Source organism: Notolabrus celidotus, chromosome 14, assembly GCF_009762535.1.
Source record: "Notolabrus celidotus isolate fNotCel1 chromosome 14, fNotCel1.pri, whole genome shotgun sequence".
Lineage (NCBI taxonomy): Eukaryota > Metazoa > Chordata > Actinopteri > Labriformes > Labridae > Notolabrus > Notolabrus celidotus.
The window spans coordinates 27,032,653-27,051,038 of record NC_048285.1 but is presented as its reverse complement, the minus strand read 5'-3'; the positions used below and the strand labels follow the sequence as shown (position 1 = coordinate 27,051,038).

Below are 18,386 nucleotides of genomic sequence, written 5' to 3'. Positions count from 1 at the left end.
GCCTGCTGGAGCCAGCCAGCGGTGTCAGATCATCAGGAACTTTCAACCTATTTGGTCCAGACCTTCAGCCGAAGTCTATGAGTCAGTGTCTGTCTTTCTCTCTCCTGGCTTCATCCTGTTAAGTTTTGTTATCTTAATTTCTTGTGTTTATTTCTCTTTAACTTTTAAACTTGTGTGTTTTCACCCTGGTTATCGAGCCTGGAGCAGGGTTGTGATACAACTGTGGCTCGTCTGAAATCAAACTTTTCTGGACATGGTTACTGAGCTGAGTTTTGTAGTTTCAGCTTTTCTTCGCTCTTTTGCTCTGATGGTCACTTTTCCTCTGACTGCTAAGCTTCTGAAGATATCTCTGAGACGAAACAGTGCTGTGTTGCTCTGACGGCTGGGTCGTCACATCATTAGCTGTGGTGTATTACCCTCAGTTAATATGATGATTTGATGTTTGTGTGTTCACACTCCCACTCTTCATTTATTTTACAACAAATCAAAAATATAATCAGTTTTAAGGTTGACTATTAGGGGAGGAGGTGTGTTGAAACTTTGATAAAAACACAAAATAAATGAACAGTGTTATGATTCTTGCTGCACCCTTAGCCCGTCCTCAAAGCACCCCAGGGTGCAGCAGCACCCACTTTAGAAACCAGTGGTCTATTTAATGGCTGCTGCTAAAACTAAATATATTTTGTCGTTGTGCTTAGTCACAACTCAGAGGTGATATTAGCATTTTAATTAGAACCAGTCACTGACATGGATCTTATCAATCTGGTCAAAACTGAGTGAGTGCAGATTGTTTTCTTTTAGATGTAGAAACACGTTTTATTTTGAATCAGTAACCATAAAAATAGAAAAATGAATATAATGGTTATAATTCAGAATTTAAAAAAGTCCAAACCATCGAACGGCTCTAAACTCTGCTGGCCTCTTCTGAATATTCACATCCTCCGTCTGACACAGACGCATTCTTGGAGGATATGAGAGTTTATCATCACTCTGCAGCGATGAACTGACAGAGCCATTAAAAAGACAAGAGAGAGGAAGTTTGCTCAGACTTTGAAGGCAACAGTTGTTAAATAAAACATGGATGGTGTGGGCTCCATCAGCGGCCCCCGCAGAGTCTCCAGTCTGATTATTCTTGTCATAAGCAGGTAGGTGTGAGGAGGAGGAGGAGGAGGAGGAGGCGGCGAAGCATCTTTATGCAAGACCCCAGTCTCAGGGTGCAATCTCTACGAGGACGCCTACGAAGGAGATACAGTATGTGCAGGAGGGTGCACACACCCCTGCCTGTCTGACCTGCTCCTCTCGCTCCCTTTCATTCCCCATTAATCCATGATGGCGCCAACATTAGCAGATGACTTGTTAACTAAACTTCACATTCTGGCCGAGAGGGACGCGGCTGAAGCTGCGCTGTTTGAATTAATAAGAGTGAGAAAAGATTTAAGGGAATGTGGAATTTGAGTCCTTCACTGATGAAACCTTGACTAATACGACTGAGGAGGAGGAGGAGGAGGAGGAGGAGGAGGAGGAGGAGGAGGAGGAGGAAGTGTCTGCCTGAGAGAGGGAGAAGCTTTCTAACAGGGGTTAAATAATGCTGAATTGATGCTCTAAATAGCTGTGTGATCTTTGCCAAACTCATTTTTGATCCGTTTAAGAGCTCCGTCCAGCTGTTAATAAAGAGTAATATCCTCCATCCATTAACTGTAACACTCTGGGTATCGATCTGAGGAGGTTCAGGCTGAGTTCAGATAACCAGAGCGTGCTGTGTCACCTCTGCCTCCGACTGAAACCAACACAGTGTCCCACCTTCAGACGTGAAAACAGACTGAACACATACAGAGCACGACGAAGAATGACAGCTGAGCATTTCACTGTCCTCATTAATCCGATTCATTAACATAAAATGTAACAGCGTCAAGTTACAGCGAGAGTGCTGATTCTCCCCGACCTTATTCATAAACATCTGAATGCCTCTCAGCGTTTCAATAAAGCAAACTGCACGAGGACTAAAGGGAGGTGAACACGATGAAGATCCTCCAACACTCTGTTTAAAATGCACATCAGCGTCTCAAGAAGTGACCTTGTTCCTGCTATTAGCCCAAAGCTAATCTCAATGATGGAAGCCCGGTGGTTCATTCTGCAGATATTTCTATCCCCTCTTTGACGCCATGCGAGCTTCAGAGCCGTGCACATGAAAAGGTAAGTTCTAACAACATGAATGATGCACATTGTGTCTTAGAGAGACACTGAGAAGATTCAAATTCAGAGAACAGCCTAATGTTGGATATCATCCCATGTTAGACAGAATCAAGATGTTTTTCAATGCAGACATACTTCATTGTTTCCTGGATTCTGCATTACAGACTAATCCTGTTATTGAGGACTTTACTGAGTTAGAAAGCAGAGGTTAAGCTTTGAGGAACAGCAGAGGACATGCTGGCATGTTGTCAAAACAAGATGCCCTCTGTCATGTCAACATGTTAAAACTTTGTTGAATTGGCTGTTGATGATTATTCTGCTGCAAACTGTGACTCGGGCTTTAATCAGATATCAAACAGAATAAAAACAAAGACACACTGATCATATATTGTAATCACTGCAGGGTGCATGAACACCTCTTTACACCCAAGGGAGATCATTTAACTGCTTTAAAAACACCAACATGCTCCTGATTACTTCATGCTGAATTAGAGGGAATTTATATTTTCTAAGCTTTATGTAAGTTACTTTATTCAGAGTTAGGAGAAAGTACAGTCACATCCTCACAGACAGCTCGGCAACACAGACGTGAGCGTAAATGTCTGAGAGGAGACTTTCTGATTTGTCATACAGGGTTTAATATGCAGGTACAACTAGCAGGATTATTGTTGTCTCTGTTCCATTGAAGTTGCTTATATAACGCCGCCCTCACAGGCTCTCAGTGGCTTGGGTACAAATTCTGCATTTCTGTGCAGCAGAGACAATGCGTGTCCTGGCTGTGCATCAGAAAAATACAAATGATGAGCTGTGGGTAAATCAGGATGTGAAGTAAGATCTGTGTATCGGCCTCAGATGTTCCTAATGTTTGCAGTGCAGAAAGGCAGAATGGAGAGATTCTGGTGTCTGTCAGGGAGGACTCCGCACACATCAGCTGACTTGAACTTTTAATGAACCCAAGCGGCAACCTCCAGTCTCAAAATATGAAGCCCATGCAGAAGTGTTATAAACTGCAATTCATGGAGCATCCGCTTGAGGCTGGCTGCAGAAACACCGGAAACCACATACACACCCATTCAAAGAAGACGATCTTTGCAGCATTAATAAACATGTTTACAGCCTGATTCAAAAAAAGAGTTTTGCCCAAATAAGGACATGACTGACTTGACTGACAGGTGGGAACATAGCTGTTGGCTAGAAGGCTCAAACCCCACCTCTTTACCTCACACTAAGTTTGGTTGAGTTCAGCATTACCAATATGGCTCCCGCCGACGATTGGCTCCAAAAACAGCGCTCAGGAACAGATGGGTGACGTCACGGATACTACATCCATTATTTATACAGTCTATGAATGGACCAGAGGCCTGCACCTTGGAACGAGCTGAACTGACCTAGGGTATCTTTTGGTTACCTGGCTTCACTAACCCTAACTAATGGGACTGCACCGAGAGGCCACACGAACTATCGACATGTTAAGTGAACCCAGAGTATCTTAGCAGCATCTGACCAATCAGAAACAGGAAGAAGCATTATGAAGAAGTTAAAATGTGCAAAAAGCAAGAAAGACATGGAAAAACATCACAGTGTGAATGCACAGATTAAGACTTCTTGCATCTCTTTCCCATCATTAGTACTCTATAGATCTGACTACATTAACTCCTGTTTGTTACCTGAAACTGATTTGTTGCTCTGATTTATTCTTGCAGCGTGAATGAAAGTTAAAGATGTTATATTTCTGCTGCAGCCACAATAGTGTCAAATGAAGCAATAGAGATATTAAAAATGGATATGGAAACATAATCCAAAGCAAAGTTTGTATACCTAATAAGCACCACAACAAGGCTCTGATGCTCTTTCAGTCTCTGTTTTCAATGATATCAGTGCAGCACAATCAATAACTTGCATTAATATGTTTTATATTTTTAATCGTACTGATACAAAGCATAGAGCTCCAGAATCAAGATAACTGATTGGTCAGTGAGTTTTTTAGACGATAATTTCTTATCCTGAACATGACCGGGAGCAGTTAGCATGGTGACCTACTTGGTAAGAATAGAACCACCTTCGTAGAACTGAAAACCCAGAGTTAGCTCTGGAGTTACTTCCATAGCTGTAAATCCTGGTCATTAGGACATGTATATTATGTTCCCAATGTGGTATTAATATCAATAATGATGGTATTGGATTATGTGAGATGTGGGGTCAGATACTCACTGGTGCTCTCATGGATCTTTAACAGAACAAAAGTCATTGGTACAAATTTGTTGACCATGACATGCAAACAGACAGGAATCAACTAATTTATTAAGTTATACATGTGTAACTGTGTCTGTGTGTGTGTGTCAGTGTGTGAGTAACTTACAAGTCAAAATGTCTGACGTGACGGAGGAGTGTGAGGACAAAGCTAAGTGCCTGAAATCTCCACACGTCTTCAGAGTGTTAATTCTCAACAGAAGATTATACAGTAGCTTTGAGCAGTTTATAATAACATCCAGTTATGCTAGACGTGAAACCTTGTATCGCTTCAGGCAAAATACATTTGGACAGAACAAAGAATGAGAAAAATGTCTGTCAAAAGTTGAAATACTCCATGTTTTTATTTTGAAAGATATTTCTGGAGCTGTCTCATCACCACCCACAGCTGCTTTTGATGTTTTCTCCTCTGAGCTCCTTCATTACATATGTGCAATGCATTATGGGACAATAGAGTCCATCAACAAGACACTCAAAATTCATTTATTTGCATACTGACATTTTAGAGTACTCTTAGTTTTGTCACTTTGTCAGTGTTAATGTACAACATCCTCCAACCATGTCAGAATTAGTATGCAGAGTGGGGTGTTGATACAGCATAGGTTAGTAGGAAAGTGGGTAGAGAGTGGACTTGACTACAATGGCCCTGGACTTAGAGCTGGAGTACTCTTTGTCGGCAGGACTCAGTGACATTCAACTAAATCCAACCTTTAATGAGTCAAAAATGAGAAAAGTTATTTACCAGGATGGAGTTCTGGCGTCCGTTGAGGGGATGGGCCTCGGTGAAGAAGTCTGTGCCGTGGTCGAGCCGTCCGTGTCCGCCGTACTGAACCATGTCTGAATCCAGCTTGATTTTATATCTGACAGAGATCAAGGTTAAGGCGCAATAGCAGTGGGAAACTAGATTATAAGATCTCAGACATGAGATGCACAAGAGAAGGGTTTTATCGACAGTGCTTTGGGTGTGCAGACTTGGTTTAGCAGCGCTCAGCTGGTTTATATTCATTGAAATCCTCACATCCATCAGCATTCATCTCATTTCAGCAGCAGCGCTATGAAGTGACAGTGCAGAGCGCTAATACACAAAGAGAACGCTGCCTGCAATGAACATAAATACAAAAGTGATTCAAACATGGATCAAGCATCCAGGCTGCCTGTCTAATTCAGCTACCTCACTGCATAAATAATGAGCCAATCAAAAAACACAGAGCTGAATGAGTGTCTAAAAAAAAAGTATCCGCTCCTCTCTGACTTTTTCATGTGTGGTTGTTTTACAACTTTGAATCACAGTAGAATAATTATTCTCAGATCAAGAAGAAGCAGCATTAATTAGGATTAATATCACAAAGAGAGAATATCAGTGCAAATTGGACATAAGAAAACAGAAACGACTGCCAAGTTATTCATCCCACTCAGGCGAAAATCTAGCAGCGGCACCAGAAGGTATGTATGTAATTAGAGCTAACGTTCAGGTCTGTCTTATTTTCCTACACACTGTATACTTTTTGTGATACATACTCTATCTATATTCCTCTGCACATTATTATTTTAGCTCCCAGTTTAAGGAGATTACAAAAAAGTGCTTGATAAATGCACTTAATAACAGAACATGACATGATGCCGGTTGTTGTTGGTTGTCTTTGCTGCATTTAGAACGCAAAAACAGTCCAAAAACTGGGACAACCTTTAACCATGTATAACAGAATATGTATATGGTGCTGCTGCTGCCTCCATCACACACACACTCACACACACACACAGCATGCCTCCCTTCAACAAGACCCAGCCGCAGACCAAAGCCTTCAAACAGAGGAAGCTTCGCGACTCGGAAACAGGAGGTGGCAGGGATCCGGTCCAAGTTCCCCAACAAGATCCCGGTCATCATTGAACGGTACGACAAGGAGAAGTATCTCCCTCCTCTGGATAAGACCAAGTTCCTGGTCCCTCATGAGCTCACCATGACCCAGTTCGTCACCATCATCAGGAACCGGATGGCCCTGCTGCCCACTCAGGCCTTCTACCTACTCATCAACAACAGCGGTCTGGCCAGCATGTCCCTCACCATGGCTCAGGTGTACAAAGACCACCAGGACGAGGACGGCTTCCTGTACATGACCTACGCCTCTCAGGAGGTGTTCGGGCGCTCGCACTAGCAGCTGAATGTTTTAGATTTTACCCTCCCTTAAAGACTCTCTGTGCTGTACATAGAAAACAAGCTGTATATATTGTAATATGTGTTGTATATGCTGATTTGTATGAGATGGATTTTAATGAAAGTATGTGGATCCAATAAATCTTAAGTCAAACTGAAAAAAAAAATAAAAAAAAATAAAAAAGAATATGTGTATGGTTGTGTAGGGATCCCCACTGTCCCTCAAAGTGATTTAATGGGGCTTCATTAAGATGGTCAGCAGACAATGAACCTACTTATATCCACTTCAAGATCCTGCTCATCACCTACAAAGCCATCAATAACCTCGCCCCCTCTTACCTGACCAACCTCCTCAAACGCCACTCCCCATCTCGCCGCCTCAGATCATCAGATGCCAACCTCCTGTCCCCTATCACCAAGTCCAAACACCGCACCTTGGGGGACAGAGCCTTTGCCATCGCTGCACCCACTCTCTGGAACTCTCTCCCTTCACACATCCGCAACTCTGACTCACTTCAATCATTCAAAAGCCACCTCAAGACCTACCTGTTCCAAAAAGCATACAACACATGACCTCTAACCCCGCCCCACCTCTGTCCCTGTTTTGTTTTATTTATATGTTTTATGTTTATTGTTACCTTATGTAAAGCGACTTTGAGTACTTAGAAAAGCGCTATATAAATTCTATGAATTATTATAATTATTATTATTATACGAGCATGTGTCTGTGTTTCCTGTGTCGTTATGAATTTATCTACTGCTACTGATGCTTTTGATAATTAACTGTTCACTAACCCTAAACTTAGGAGTCATGTGACAAAAAGAAAGGCAGAAAACTCATCACATTTTCTATTTTCACGGTTTTATTTCAAGGTTAGCTACTATTTTTGTCTATATTTTTTTACTATAATGGGTAAAATGTACTTTTTTTTAGATAACTTGAAAAAAAACCATCCTGGAAGACATCTCATGACCCCCCATTTGTGTCTCGCGACCCCCACTTTGGGAACCTCTTGTGTAGGGGATAAGGAAGGTATGGGGAGGCTAGTTTTCATTTCTCTAGCACAGTCTCTCTGCAGAGTTTCTGAGCACTGAAGAGCTGACTGATGGTAGCTAACATAATCAGGTTACAGCAGTTTCATGACGCATGTGTGTGTGTGTGTTATTGAAGAGGCGCTAAGATGGAGAGACAATGCATGAAACATGTCACATATTCCAGGGAGAGCTACAGCATATACTGTATTCAGCTGCTTTATGAAAGTGCTGGATCAAATCAATTACATGATGGAGTGTAGCTTCAGGTGTAAACAGAATATTTATGTCGTTAGGAGAGAAAGTTAGAATACTCCAGAGTAGCGTTTGATTTGCTTTTCTCAAACAGCTGGAACGAATCAGTTACAAGATTTGTGAGAATAAAAATATTCAAGACATTTTAAAAGCCGAATTTGAAATGCAAGAACACACACTTTGACATTGATATACTTAAATATATGTTAATAAAGTAAGTAAGCCTTTCTCCTGTCAGTCAGAAATGTTTTGCAGCATACACATGTTCCTTGATGCCCAGGTATAATCCGAGTACCTATGAACATCTGTGCACTGCATTATTTCCTGCAGTCTCTGAGGGACTGGAGCTGCGAGGAGTGCTACTGTAACAAACACCGGGAGAGAGGAGCAGGCATGCAAACAGCCCTCTAATTGGCTGGCTGAATAATCACCTTATCTTCCCATAGGCGATATACTGGAGTGTGAGAGTGATCCTCAAACAGCGCCTCATTCTGCCCCAGAGCCGGGGAAATTCTGCTTTGGCTGCCTGCTTGTCTCCTTTGATAGTGATGATTAAAAGGAAGTGCTGCTCTGTGCATTGTTTCTGAGAGGAAGATCCCCTCCTCCACCTCCTCTGCTCCACTCACCACCAGCACCACCGCCACCGCCGCAGCCGCCGCTGCGCTGTTTTATTGACAGAACAAAATCATTTTTACTATGAAGGTTCACAATAACTACCAGGAGGATGTGGAAATATCTTCCCCGGGGTTATAATGCTTCTGGGAAACTGAAGATACACGAGATTTCAAAGGTTTCTCCTCCTCATTCCAACAATGAAATCTTAATGTTAAGTAATTCTAGCAGTGCGTGGAATGCTTTTGTGAACTGTCAATATTTGATTCAAAGATCTAGAAACACTGCTTCTTGTTTATTTCCAGTCTTGTGGCTTGTATTTTTGAGCTTCTGGGAATGAGCTGCACTTACAGTAATTCAGAATTCCAGGGCAGCTTCCCTGTGAGGAAAGGAGCTCCAGGACAAATTGGTAGTTGGAGGCTCTGAGCGATTACGTCTTTGTTAGAGTCTACAGACTGCTACAACAACAGCCTGCAGTTCAGCTGTGAAGTATTGTAATCAATACAGCCATTGTGAATAAAGGGGGAGGATTTAAGAACACAATCAATTCTGCCCAATGAGCAGAGAGAACAGAAGGCAGTCTGACTCTCGATGATCAGAGCCATTGATGACCTGAAAACAATCTGGCCATGACCGTGATTGCAGACTGCGCCACCACTTAGTTTCTCCATCAGCTTGTTGTTTTTTTACCCCGGCCTTATGAGAGTAATAGTTCCCTGGAGTGGGTGAACAAGAGCTGAGCCAGATTTGCGGGCACGTCTGAGGAATGTGGTGAGGCCTTGTAAGCATTCTAATACGGGATCTGGCCTTTTCAGAAGTGACTTTTGCTGCCTCCTGCTTAGCTCAGGCAAGTTACTATATCTAGGACTTGGAGAACTGTTGAGCTTCACAGCTGCCGAAACTCTAGAACTAGAAAAGCAAAGGAGCCTTGTTTTCATAGACATAACTCTTCTTGGGTTAGCTGAAGTTTTCAGAAAAAGATCAAAATGAAACATGGTCAGATTATAGGTGTCAGTCATACACATCCTTAAAGGGATATTTCAGTCGTTATGGGGTTGTATGAGTTACATGTATTGTAGGTGGAAGAGCATGTCTGTGTTGTGTCCGCAAATAGTGCAAAAACAAATGGGCTTCTGGTGGCAGAGTGAAGTGCTGTGAAAACTCCAAGTTGAGCATACATCTACACCGAGATGAGTTCCTTGGTTGGAGTTTCTCAAAATGAGCTAAACTACTAGACAGAATCTGAACCATCTGCAGTAAACTGTAGCCTAGCTTGCGTGCCCCTGCAGTTTCTCACTGAGGGGGCTGAGCCGGCATCCATTGTTGCTATTACAATTACTGGCGCCATGGAAGTCATACAACCCCACTTCAAAAAACGTAAATATCCCTTCAACTACATTACGTTAAAACATCTTACAACAAAGGTAACCCGGCTTTGGTGGCCCCGCAGTCTAAGCGCCACGCGTATAGAGGCTACAGTCCTCGTCGCAGAGGTCGCCGGTTCGACTCCCGGCTGGTCAACCATTTGCTGCATGTCTTCCCCCACTCTCTACTCCCCACATTTCCTGTCTCTCTTCAGCTGTCCTGACATTAAAGGCAAAAATGCCCAAAAACACAACTTAAAAAAAACAAAACAAAGGTAGGCCACTGCACTTTCCATAGTCTTGTGCAGTTTTCTTTACCCGTTGATGGATTATAACATTATCATATTGCTAAGATAAGATAAGTTAAGATAAGATAGTCCTTTACTCACTTAATTCAAGTGTCACAGTAGCAAAGTAGACAATATACAAAACAGTGCAAAACAATATATATAAAGCAAACAAGAGCCTATAAATGATCAATTATTAAAAAGTTATTAGCAATTAAAATTAAAATTAAAGATGTATAAAATAAGCATATCTTACAACATATATATATATATATATATATATATATATATATATATATATATATTATTGGTTATAAAGTCTGACCACTGCAGGAGGAAATGGTATGGTACCATTCCATGATTTTTTGGGAAAAAGCTTTGGAGGAAACATTCTTCTTCCAGTCGTTGCAATGGCTGATTAAAAATCTGATGGATGAAATCTTCTTTTTTGCTCTATCTGACTCGACTTCATTTGTTTTGATTTTCATCTGATGATATCAACAACCTGTTTCATCAAAATCAAGAGAAATGATCTCCGGAACTATGAGAGGGAACTAAGTCCTTTGTCATCATGGTCTCCAGTTTTTAGAAATGGAGGTGTTTTCTTTTCAAAGCAAAAAATGTGGAATTACAGATTGAGTCTGTAGATTTACGAGGATGAAAGTGTGATGTTTGGGAAAATTAGAAGATGCAGAGAGAAGCAAAGCAGCTTTGTTTATGCAGTTTATCTGTGGTGCCTCTGTTTGATCACATTAGAGTAACTTCAGGTCATCAGTGGGAGAATAAAGTTAGTGTCACTTCACCTGTAGGTGAATTATTCCAAATGACATCGTCTTCACAGAACGGCTCCGACAGAGGAGGAGAACGACCTGACACAATCTCAGCTGACTGTTGGCCCGATTTAAATCTCAAACCAATCTCCCTGACAGGTGCAGCTTCACCGACGGGATCCAACTGGGGTTTTTAAATCCTCTAACCAGCTAGATAAAGCTTGAACAATGTGTCCAGCACAAGTCACAGAGATAATAATGAAAATATTGATGGTCTAAGTGCCTGTCCAAAACATGACGTTGACTGCATTTTAATAGGCAGCATTTTTGGTGAGGTGCTTCGCTTCACTTTCTCTGCTCTTCCTCGCTGAGAGGAGAGAAACAAATCCAATAGTGGACGATGAGAATCAAGGAAACTTGTCTAAAAACATGAAAAGGCCAAACAGCCACTGTGTAACCGACTGCAGGATGATGTCTTTATTGCAGCCGAGTTGTTATTTATTCATTGTTAGGTTAAGAGAGCAGACTCAGTGTTATTTTTTACCCCAACACTAAAACCACAGCCGTTATCGCTCTACCACATTTAGAAAGCATCAACTTCTGCCTTTACAACTCCTATTCTTGAAGTTTTCTTTGAAACTGTGAAGCTTCATGCAGAACTGGAAGCGTGTTGCAAAAGTGCTGCATGTGGGTATAAAAGCTCTGAAAGTTTATAACAAGCAAACAAAGAAACCACCAAAGGATCCATTTAGACCAGGGGTGTCAAACTCATTTCAGTTCAGGGGCCACATACAGCCCAGTTTGATCCAAAGTGGGCCGGACCAGTACAATCATAACATAATAACCTTTAGAGAAGGACAACTCAAAATGTTTCCCTTTGTTTTAGTGCAAAAAAGTACAAGTACACTCTGAAAATGTTCACATTACATGAACCATCTTATTAGGAAAACAGCTGTTGTAATTTTCGCCATGATGAGTCTCATAGAGTGGCCGAATATTATATTCTTTAAGCACTGAAACCTGCTGCGAACACGCCAAGCACACAGGTTTCCCTGTTACCTGACACAAAGTGTGTAATATTAACAGCAAAAGAACAGATATATTATAATAATGAAGAAGGTAGAGTTGACTATTGTGGACCCCCCTGCTCCAGTATGAGCAGTTTGCTTACTGGACACTGTTGCAGGGGTGTAGAGCTACTGCTAGTAGTGCCAGAGCGCACCTCAACTCAAACTTTATTTGTAGAGCACATTTAAAACAACCGGGGTTGACCAAAGTGCTGTACAGATCAAAAGCAGCACAAATGACAAACATAGCATACAAAACAATACTGAAATACAATACTAAAATATGGAAACACAGTGCAAATATAGAATAAAATAAGATAGAATAAAATAAATTCTAATTGAATTAAGATTATACCAGATGTCCACTCAACCATGATTAAAAGCCAGGGAGAAAAGGTGAGTCTTAAGGGAGGATTTAAAAACCTCAATTGATCACCAAAGGCTCGGCCACCTTTGGTTTTAAGCCGCCATAACAAGGCGATGGCTCTGTAGGGATCCACCCACTACTAATCAGTGGATAGACATTGTGATAAACATCCAAAGCATGGAGCATATGACTTACAAACCAAGACTGCAGAGGGACAGATATGAGACTTTCTGGAAAAAAATGGAATACATATCTGACACAAAGAGGTGATAACCTAATTTACATTTAATATACTTTAATCTATGTAAACAATGTTGTTATTGCTGTAGTTTCTGGCGACACATGTGCATCTCCCCCCAAACTGTTGCTGTTAATACTGTTGTTTTTGTTGCTCTGTGACCTGTATAGATAGAACATGCAACTGAAGCTACTTCCTTCTAATTCCTTATCATTTTTATTTTTATTAATATTATAATAACTTTTAGTAGTAGTAGCATTATTACTATTATTATTGTTGTGGTTGTTATTATTATTACTGTTATTATTTTACATTAATTTTAATTTATTTCTATTTTATTTATTATTCTACTTTGGGTCTTTACTCTTTCCTTTCCATGAATTGTAAAAATACAGTGCAACAGAGCTGTTGTGTATCTCATATCCTAAAAAATGTTTATATAAGTAGTATAAGTATATATTAAAAAAAACAACCTTTGGTTTTAAGCCTCGACGTGCGCACATGTATGGTAAGCATGCGCACGATATGTGGATATGTACAGGTTTACATATACGAAAACTTTAGTGTTGATTGGATCTTGAAGTGCTCTAACAAGTTTCTGAATTTCCACCGGATTATGCAAACTGCAAATATTCTCCTGGAGCGCCGTTCAGGTGCGCTCCATCAGCACTATGATTGTATGCGACCCCCAGAGGACAAATCTGAAATAGCAGTTACTTTTATTGAAAAAATGCAGCTAATGTCTTCTCTGCCATTTTTTCACTTTGGGACTTTTCATCCGTGGGCCAGATCAGAACCTCTGGTGGGCTGGTTTTGGCCCATGGGCCCAATGTTTAACACCCCTGATTTAGACCAACATCCAGCGTGTGACAGAGGGCAAGAAAAGGTAACATGATGGTGTGTTCTCCTGCAGAGGGGCACCATCTGATATGATTTGGTAGTTGCCATATTGGCAGAGTAAATGACAGCCTGAACTGGATCCACATTTTTTGGCAGTGAACAGCGTGGTCAGCTCCTTCCAGCTATTATTTCAGATCCAGCCGTGGTGAGAGGCTCCACTGTGACACCTCTGACCCTCACACAGGTGGAGAAAGTTTAAGTGTATGACGGCTGAGTGTAATGAAAAAGCACTTTTGGACTCTTTGAGCTTGTCTTGTTTACCTCCTCTGCCTCTGAGTGGCACTTTCATCTGTCTTCTCTCCTAATTGGATCCTCTGCACACATTCCCATCGGAGCATCTGCATCTCCTCGCACACGGCACGCATTTACCTTCCTCACACACACACGCCACATTTGCCTTTATGTGTTTACTGCTTCTCTGTATAATGACAGCCAGAGCTTTGCCCTCACATTTATTTGCATTTCCCTCTCAACCCACCCAGTGTCTGAGGCCTCTCCTTAAACATCAAAAGCAGCACCAGGAGGAAAAGATGCAGTTGCATCTAAATGAAAATAAACCCTCAAAAACGATGTTAGAGACACAGCAGCGGGGCTATTAGTGCTGCGCTCCAGATTAACCCCGTCAAGGCTGAGCTGAATACACAAGGCACGACGAACAATTACTGCACATCAAACAAGCTCACAATTAACTTGTGATATTAAGAGATTAGGGTTTACTTCTGGGTTACTTTAATTGTCAGATGAACTCTGTTACCATTCAGTCTGTTTACATTTAATATCATTTTTCAGGGGTTTTGTCCTTTTTTTAAATGTAATAAAACATATCTCTTGCTATGATGGCTCCAGCAAAAACTTGATAAGAGCATCTTTCAGTCTGGGGTATTTCAGTACGTTTTCACTGAGTTCTATTATCTCGTTATTGTTTTGCAACATCCACCAACTCATTTTTCTAAAGCAGACAAAAAATATCAAAGAAAAATGGAAATGAATAGAACAAGTGCTGCTAAAAAGCATCATTGCCAGCCAATCAAATAATCATTGGACACCAAATTGCTCATACATAGTGATTTGATTCTCTCGCATCCAGAAAAAAAAACAAACAGACTCTGTCAGCGTTTCCCTGCTCATCACTTTGTTTAAATATGAGCTGAAAAGGCGACACAGCTCCGTTTCCATCCCTGGAAGCTGGAGGGAGCTTTAGTGGGCCTCAGCAGAGAGCGATGTCCGTTATAATAAATACAAATCTGTCAGCTCTCTGTCCCCCCTTCACATCCCTGATCATTAAGCCTGGTGTAATCACAACTGTGGGACTCATTAAATTCCTCCGCACTGCTCGCTGGGAAGACAGACAGCCAATGCAGCTAAAGAGAGCGCTTTCTGAATCACTGGGCTCTGCTATTATTTCTCTTTAATAGCAGAACACCACCACTATAAACACCAGACTCATATTCCTTTCAGCAGTGACTGCTTAAAATGTAACACAGAAGTATCTGCCTCAGAGAACACTGGTGGGGAAACAGCGGGTCTTTACACTTTAAACACATCTGACAGTGTTTGGATGCCTGATCACAGCAGGAGGATTCATCTTTACAAAGATGATCGTTAACATCTTTGATGTACTTATGGTATTTAGATTTATCTTAGAGGTTGTCTAGTCTCCAAACTCATAGAGAGAGCAGGTGAGGCTGCTTGATGACATAAAGAAACTTCAAAGAATGTATACAGCTTTATCAAGACGTAAAAGTGCAGTGTATGCGTATGACAATCTCAGCTGGTAAGTAAGATTATCTCATGATTCTAAAAGTGACAGGCTGGTCTATTTAGCCTAACAGTGATAGTCCTGGTTATCATTTCTGATTTATTTGTCTTCATGTCCAACAGAAGGACAAACCCAACAACAAATTGTTTCTCCCAACAAGTTTTGTAAGTACAGTCAGAGCCTGACGCGTCTTTATTTCTCCACTGAGCTACAGAGCTCCATTTTTGTCCAGAAAAACTATTAAAAACACATCAGTGAGACATGTCGTTGCACTGGGTGACATTTCCCTTCATTACCATGAACACGGGCCCTGTCATTTATTCTGAGTCAGTCCCACACACCATCCTGCTGGTGCTAATACTCCTAAGAACTGAAAATCTACAGCTGAAAATAGCAGTGCAGGGAAATGTCTCAGCCTTTAAAAAATATTAACTTTATATTCATGACCTGTTCGCTCAGATCAACATCTTCAGTTTGGAACAAACGGATGGGTCCTCAGGCTGAGGGTACAAGGAAGTATTAAGGTTGATTAATGTGCTGTCGGTTTTAGGTCTTCTCATGAGGTTAATGGACAGTATGAAAATATAGAAAACTGACAGAGTTGTCCTTTCCCTGAGTCTCTTCAGACAGCTGTTGTAAGCAGCTGTTGGGTTTAAAGTTACTCCAGGTTGCATTGTCCAATGACATGCAGGTTTGGATAACTGGTGTCTGCATTTGTCAGCCCAGTGACTCACTGCCTGACTTGTCAGTGTCTCTGTGACACTCTATCTGATAACTGAGTGAAGGTAACTGATGGATTATCTTTTAGATCTTTAAATAACCATACCATAAGAACCATACTGTTATCACGCAGAGCTGACCTGCCTGTCATTCCTCAAAGAGAATCCCCGTGGTGAAGAGTTTGGAGCATTTGATGTTGTTGGACTATTGTTGTTAGACTAAATGAAAAGTTACAGGAAAAGCAGAGTAGATAAGATTTATCCACTGGGACTTCTGGTGCCGGTACTAAATACTTGTTGACCTACTTTTTCTCACTCTGCCTCAAAGTGCTGTGCAGATATTCCCCTTTCCCAAAAAAGTTCATCCTCCCTCTGCGAGCTTTAAATGTTAACTTGCACTTGGATCATTTTATTCCCGTCTTTGCGTTCCTGTCTCCTTTAAAGCTACCTGAACACACATTTACCTTCTCTGTTGGAATACCATAAGGTAAGGATTTGTGAAGCTCCTTAAACAAGGACTGTTACTCCTGTATTAAAGAAGGTAACTAACAAAGACAGCATTTCTCACTGAGGCCCAGCAGGGGTGCAGCAGTAGTGACAGATAAAACAGTGTCTAAAGGTTAAAAAGGGGGTGAGGAGACACATGACAGATGAGAGCACAGAGGATACTTTCCTGGAGATTCTACCCCCACCCTGTAGTCCTGGAAGCTCTTGCTGGGGTGGAAGTTGAAGATAAAGAGCACATTTGCTCTGTCAAACACAATGACCTTGTCCTCTTGATGCTTGGCACTGACAAAGGCCTGCAGGGGAGAGAGAGAGAAAAAAGCTAATCAAATATTTCTTTATGAATACTCATTACCTGCCTCATCTCGGACTCCGGAACTTATAATGAGGCCACATTATATCAGTGGACTCCACATTTCCAAATAGGCTGAGTAAGATTCCCACATCACATTTCAGGTGGCTCTCATCAGCAGAAAGCAGCAGCTCAGCGTAGTGTGAGACACACACCGACAGCTTTAGACAGCTGCACATGATAAAGCCGCCACTCTCCTGTGGAGCGAGCTACTGTTAACGTGTCATTAGCAGAGATTATCAATGTCACCCTACCCCCTATTTTTAGTGCCTTGTTCCCCAAGCCAATTTCAGGGCAGCATATTCACGGCTGAACGAGAAGATAAGCACCCTGCGACTGGACGGGCAGAGAGGGGGGGAGGTTAGGAATGAGCTGACAGTCTGGAGTCTTTTAACAAGTCCATTTCTACATGAGAAGTCCACAAATTTGGAGCAATGACACGGCAAGTTCTTCCTGCCGGATGGAACTGCTTCAGCAATGCAAAGCAAGCCCAACCTGCAGCCCTCACATTTTGAACTGACGAGTATTTTCACTTACTGTGCAGCCTTACTTATAATAAAATGTAAATGTACTGAACTTGGTGGCAAAGATAAAACTACTGAGCATAATCACAATCTGATGATACTTGTAAAAAAAAACTTTTAAATTGCTTCCTAATTATTTAGTTTCAAGTGTTCACTGAGAAATAGATCTCCCTGAGGTGCAAACATAAAGACATCGAGTTGAAAGCAATGACTTTTACAACGCCAATCCTGGAAAAGTTCAGATAAAGTTGTGTAAAAAAATAATAATTCAACAATTTCAGGCCCTAAGGTTGTTAAGAATTTGGGGTATTTCATCATCTAGAGCAGGGGTTCCCAAAGTTTGGGTCGGGACCCCCTGGGGGGTTGTGAGATCTAGATTGAAAATAGAAAGTGTAATCAGTTTCCTGCCTTTCTTTTTGCCAGATGACTCCTAAGTTTAGGGTTAGTGAACAGTTTATTATCAAAAGCATCAGTAGCAGCAGATTAATACATAACGGCACAGGAAACACAGTCACATGCTCATATAGGTAGGCTAAATTTTCTGCAGACCAGCTAAATGAAGCCACTTTAAATCACTTTGAGGAACAGTGAGGGTTGCAAGTCTTTGGCATCTATATTTTGGTGGTCACGGTCTGAAAAGTTTGGGATCCCCTGATCCAGAGTACATATTGTCTTTGAAAGACTCAGAGAATCTAGAGAATCTCTGTACAAAAGGGACAAGGCCAAAAACCAATACTAGGCTGTGGCTCAGTGGGTAGAGTCAGTCGTCTTACAATCGGTACAAGTCACATGTAAAAGTGTCCTTGAGCAAGACACACTGAACCCCAAATTGCTCCCACTGTTGTTCAGCGGTGTTTGAATGTGTACAAATGAGAACAGCTAACGATGGCCCCTTACATTAGCAGCCTCTACCATCAGTGAGTGAACGGGTATGAATGGGTGAATGCGACGAGTAGTGTGTAAAAGCACTTTGAGTGGTAAGAAAGACTAGAAAAGCACTATATAAGTACAAGTCCATTTACCATTTATCATTACCAGTGA

The 18,386-nt window shown here is 41.4% G+C and overlaps 2 protein-coding genes across 2 annotated transcripts in view; one reads left to right on the top strand and one right to left on the bottom strand.

Moving 5' to 3' along the window:
- Positions 1 to 18,386, bottom strand: part of gbe1b (glucan (1,4-alpha-), branching enzyme 1b) — a 104,762-nt gene that overhangs the window by 7,657 nt on the left and 78,719 nt on the right. The window contains exons 14-15 of the mRNA XM_034700931.1: positions 16,635 to 16,765; positions 5,186 to 5,303 (exon numbers count right to left, since the gene is read on the bottom strand). Coding sequence (XP_034556822.1) covers positions 5,186 to 5,303; positions 16,635 to 16,765 — 249 coding nt within the window. The remainder of the gene's footprint in view (positions 1 to 5,185; positions 5,304 to 16,634; positions 16,766 to 18,386) is intronic.
- Positions 6,191 to 6,749, top strand: map1lc3c (microtubule-associated protein 1 light chain 3 gamma). Its single transcript, XM_034700933.1, is given in 2 exon segments — positions 6,191 to 6,258; positions 6,260 to 6,749. Coding segments are annotated over 2 exon segments (390 nt in total). The 5' UTR covers positions 6,191 to 6,205; the 3' UTR covers positions 6,597 to 6,749.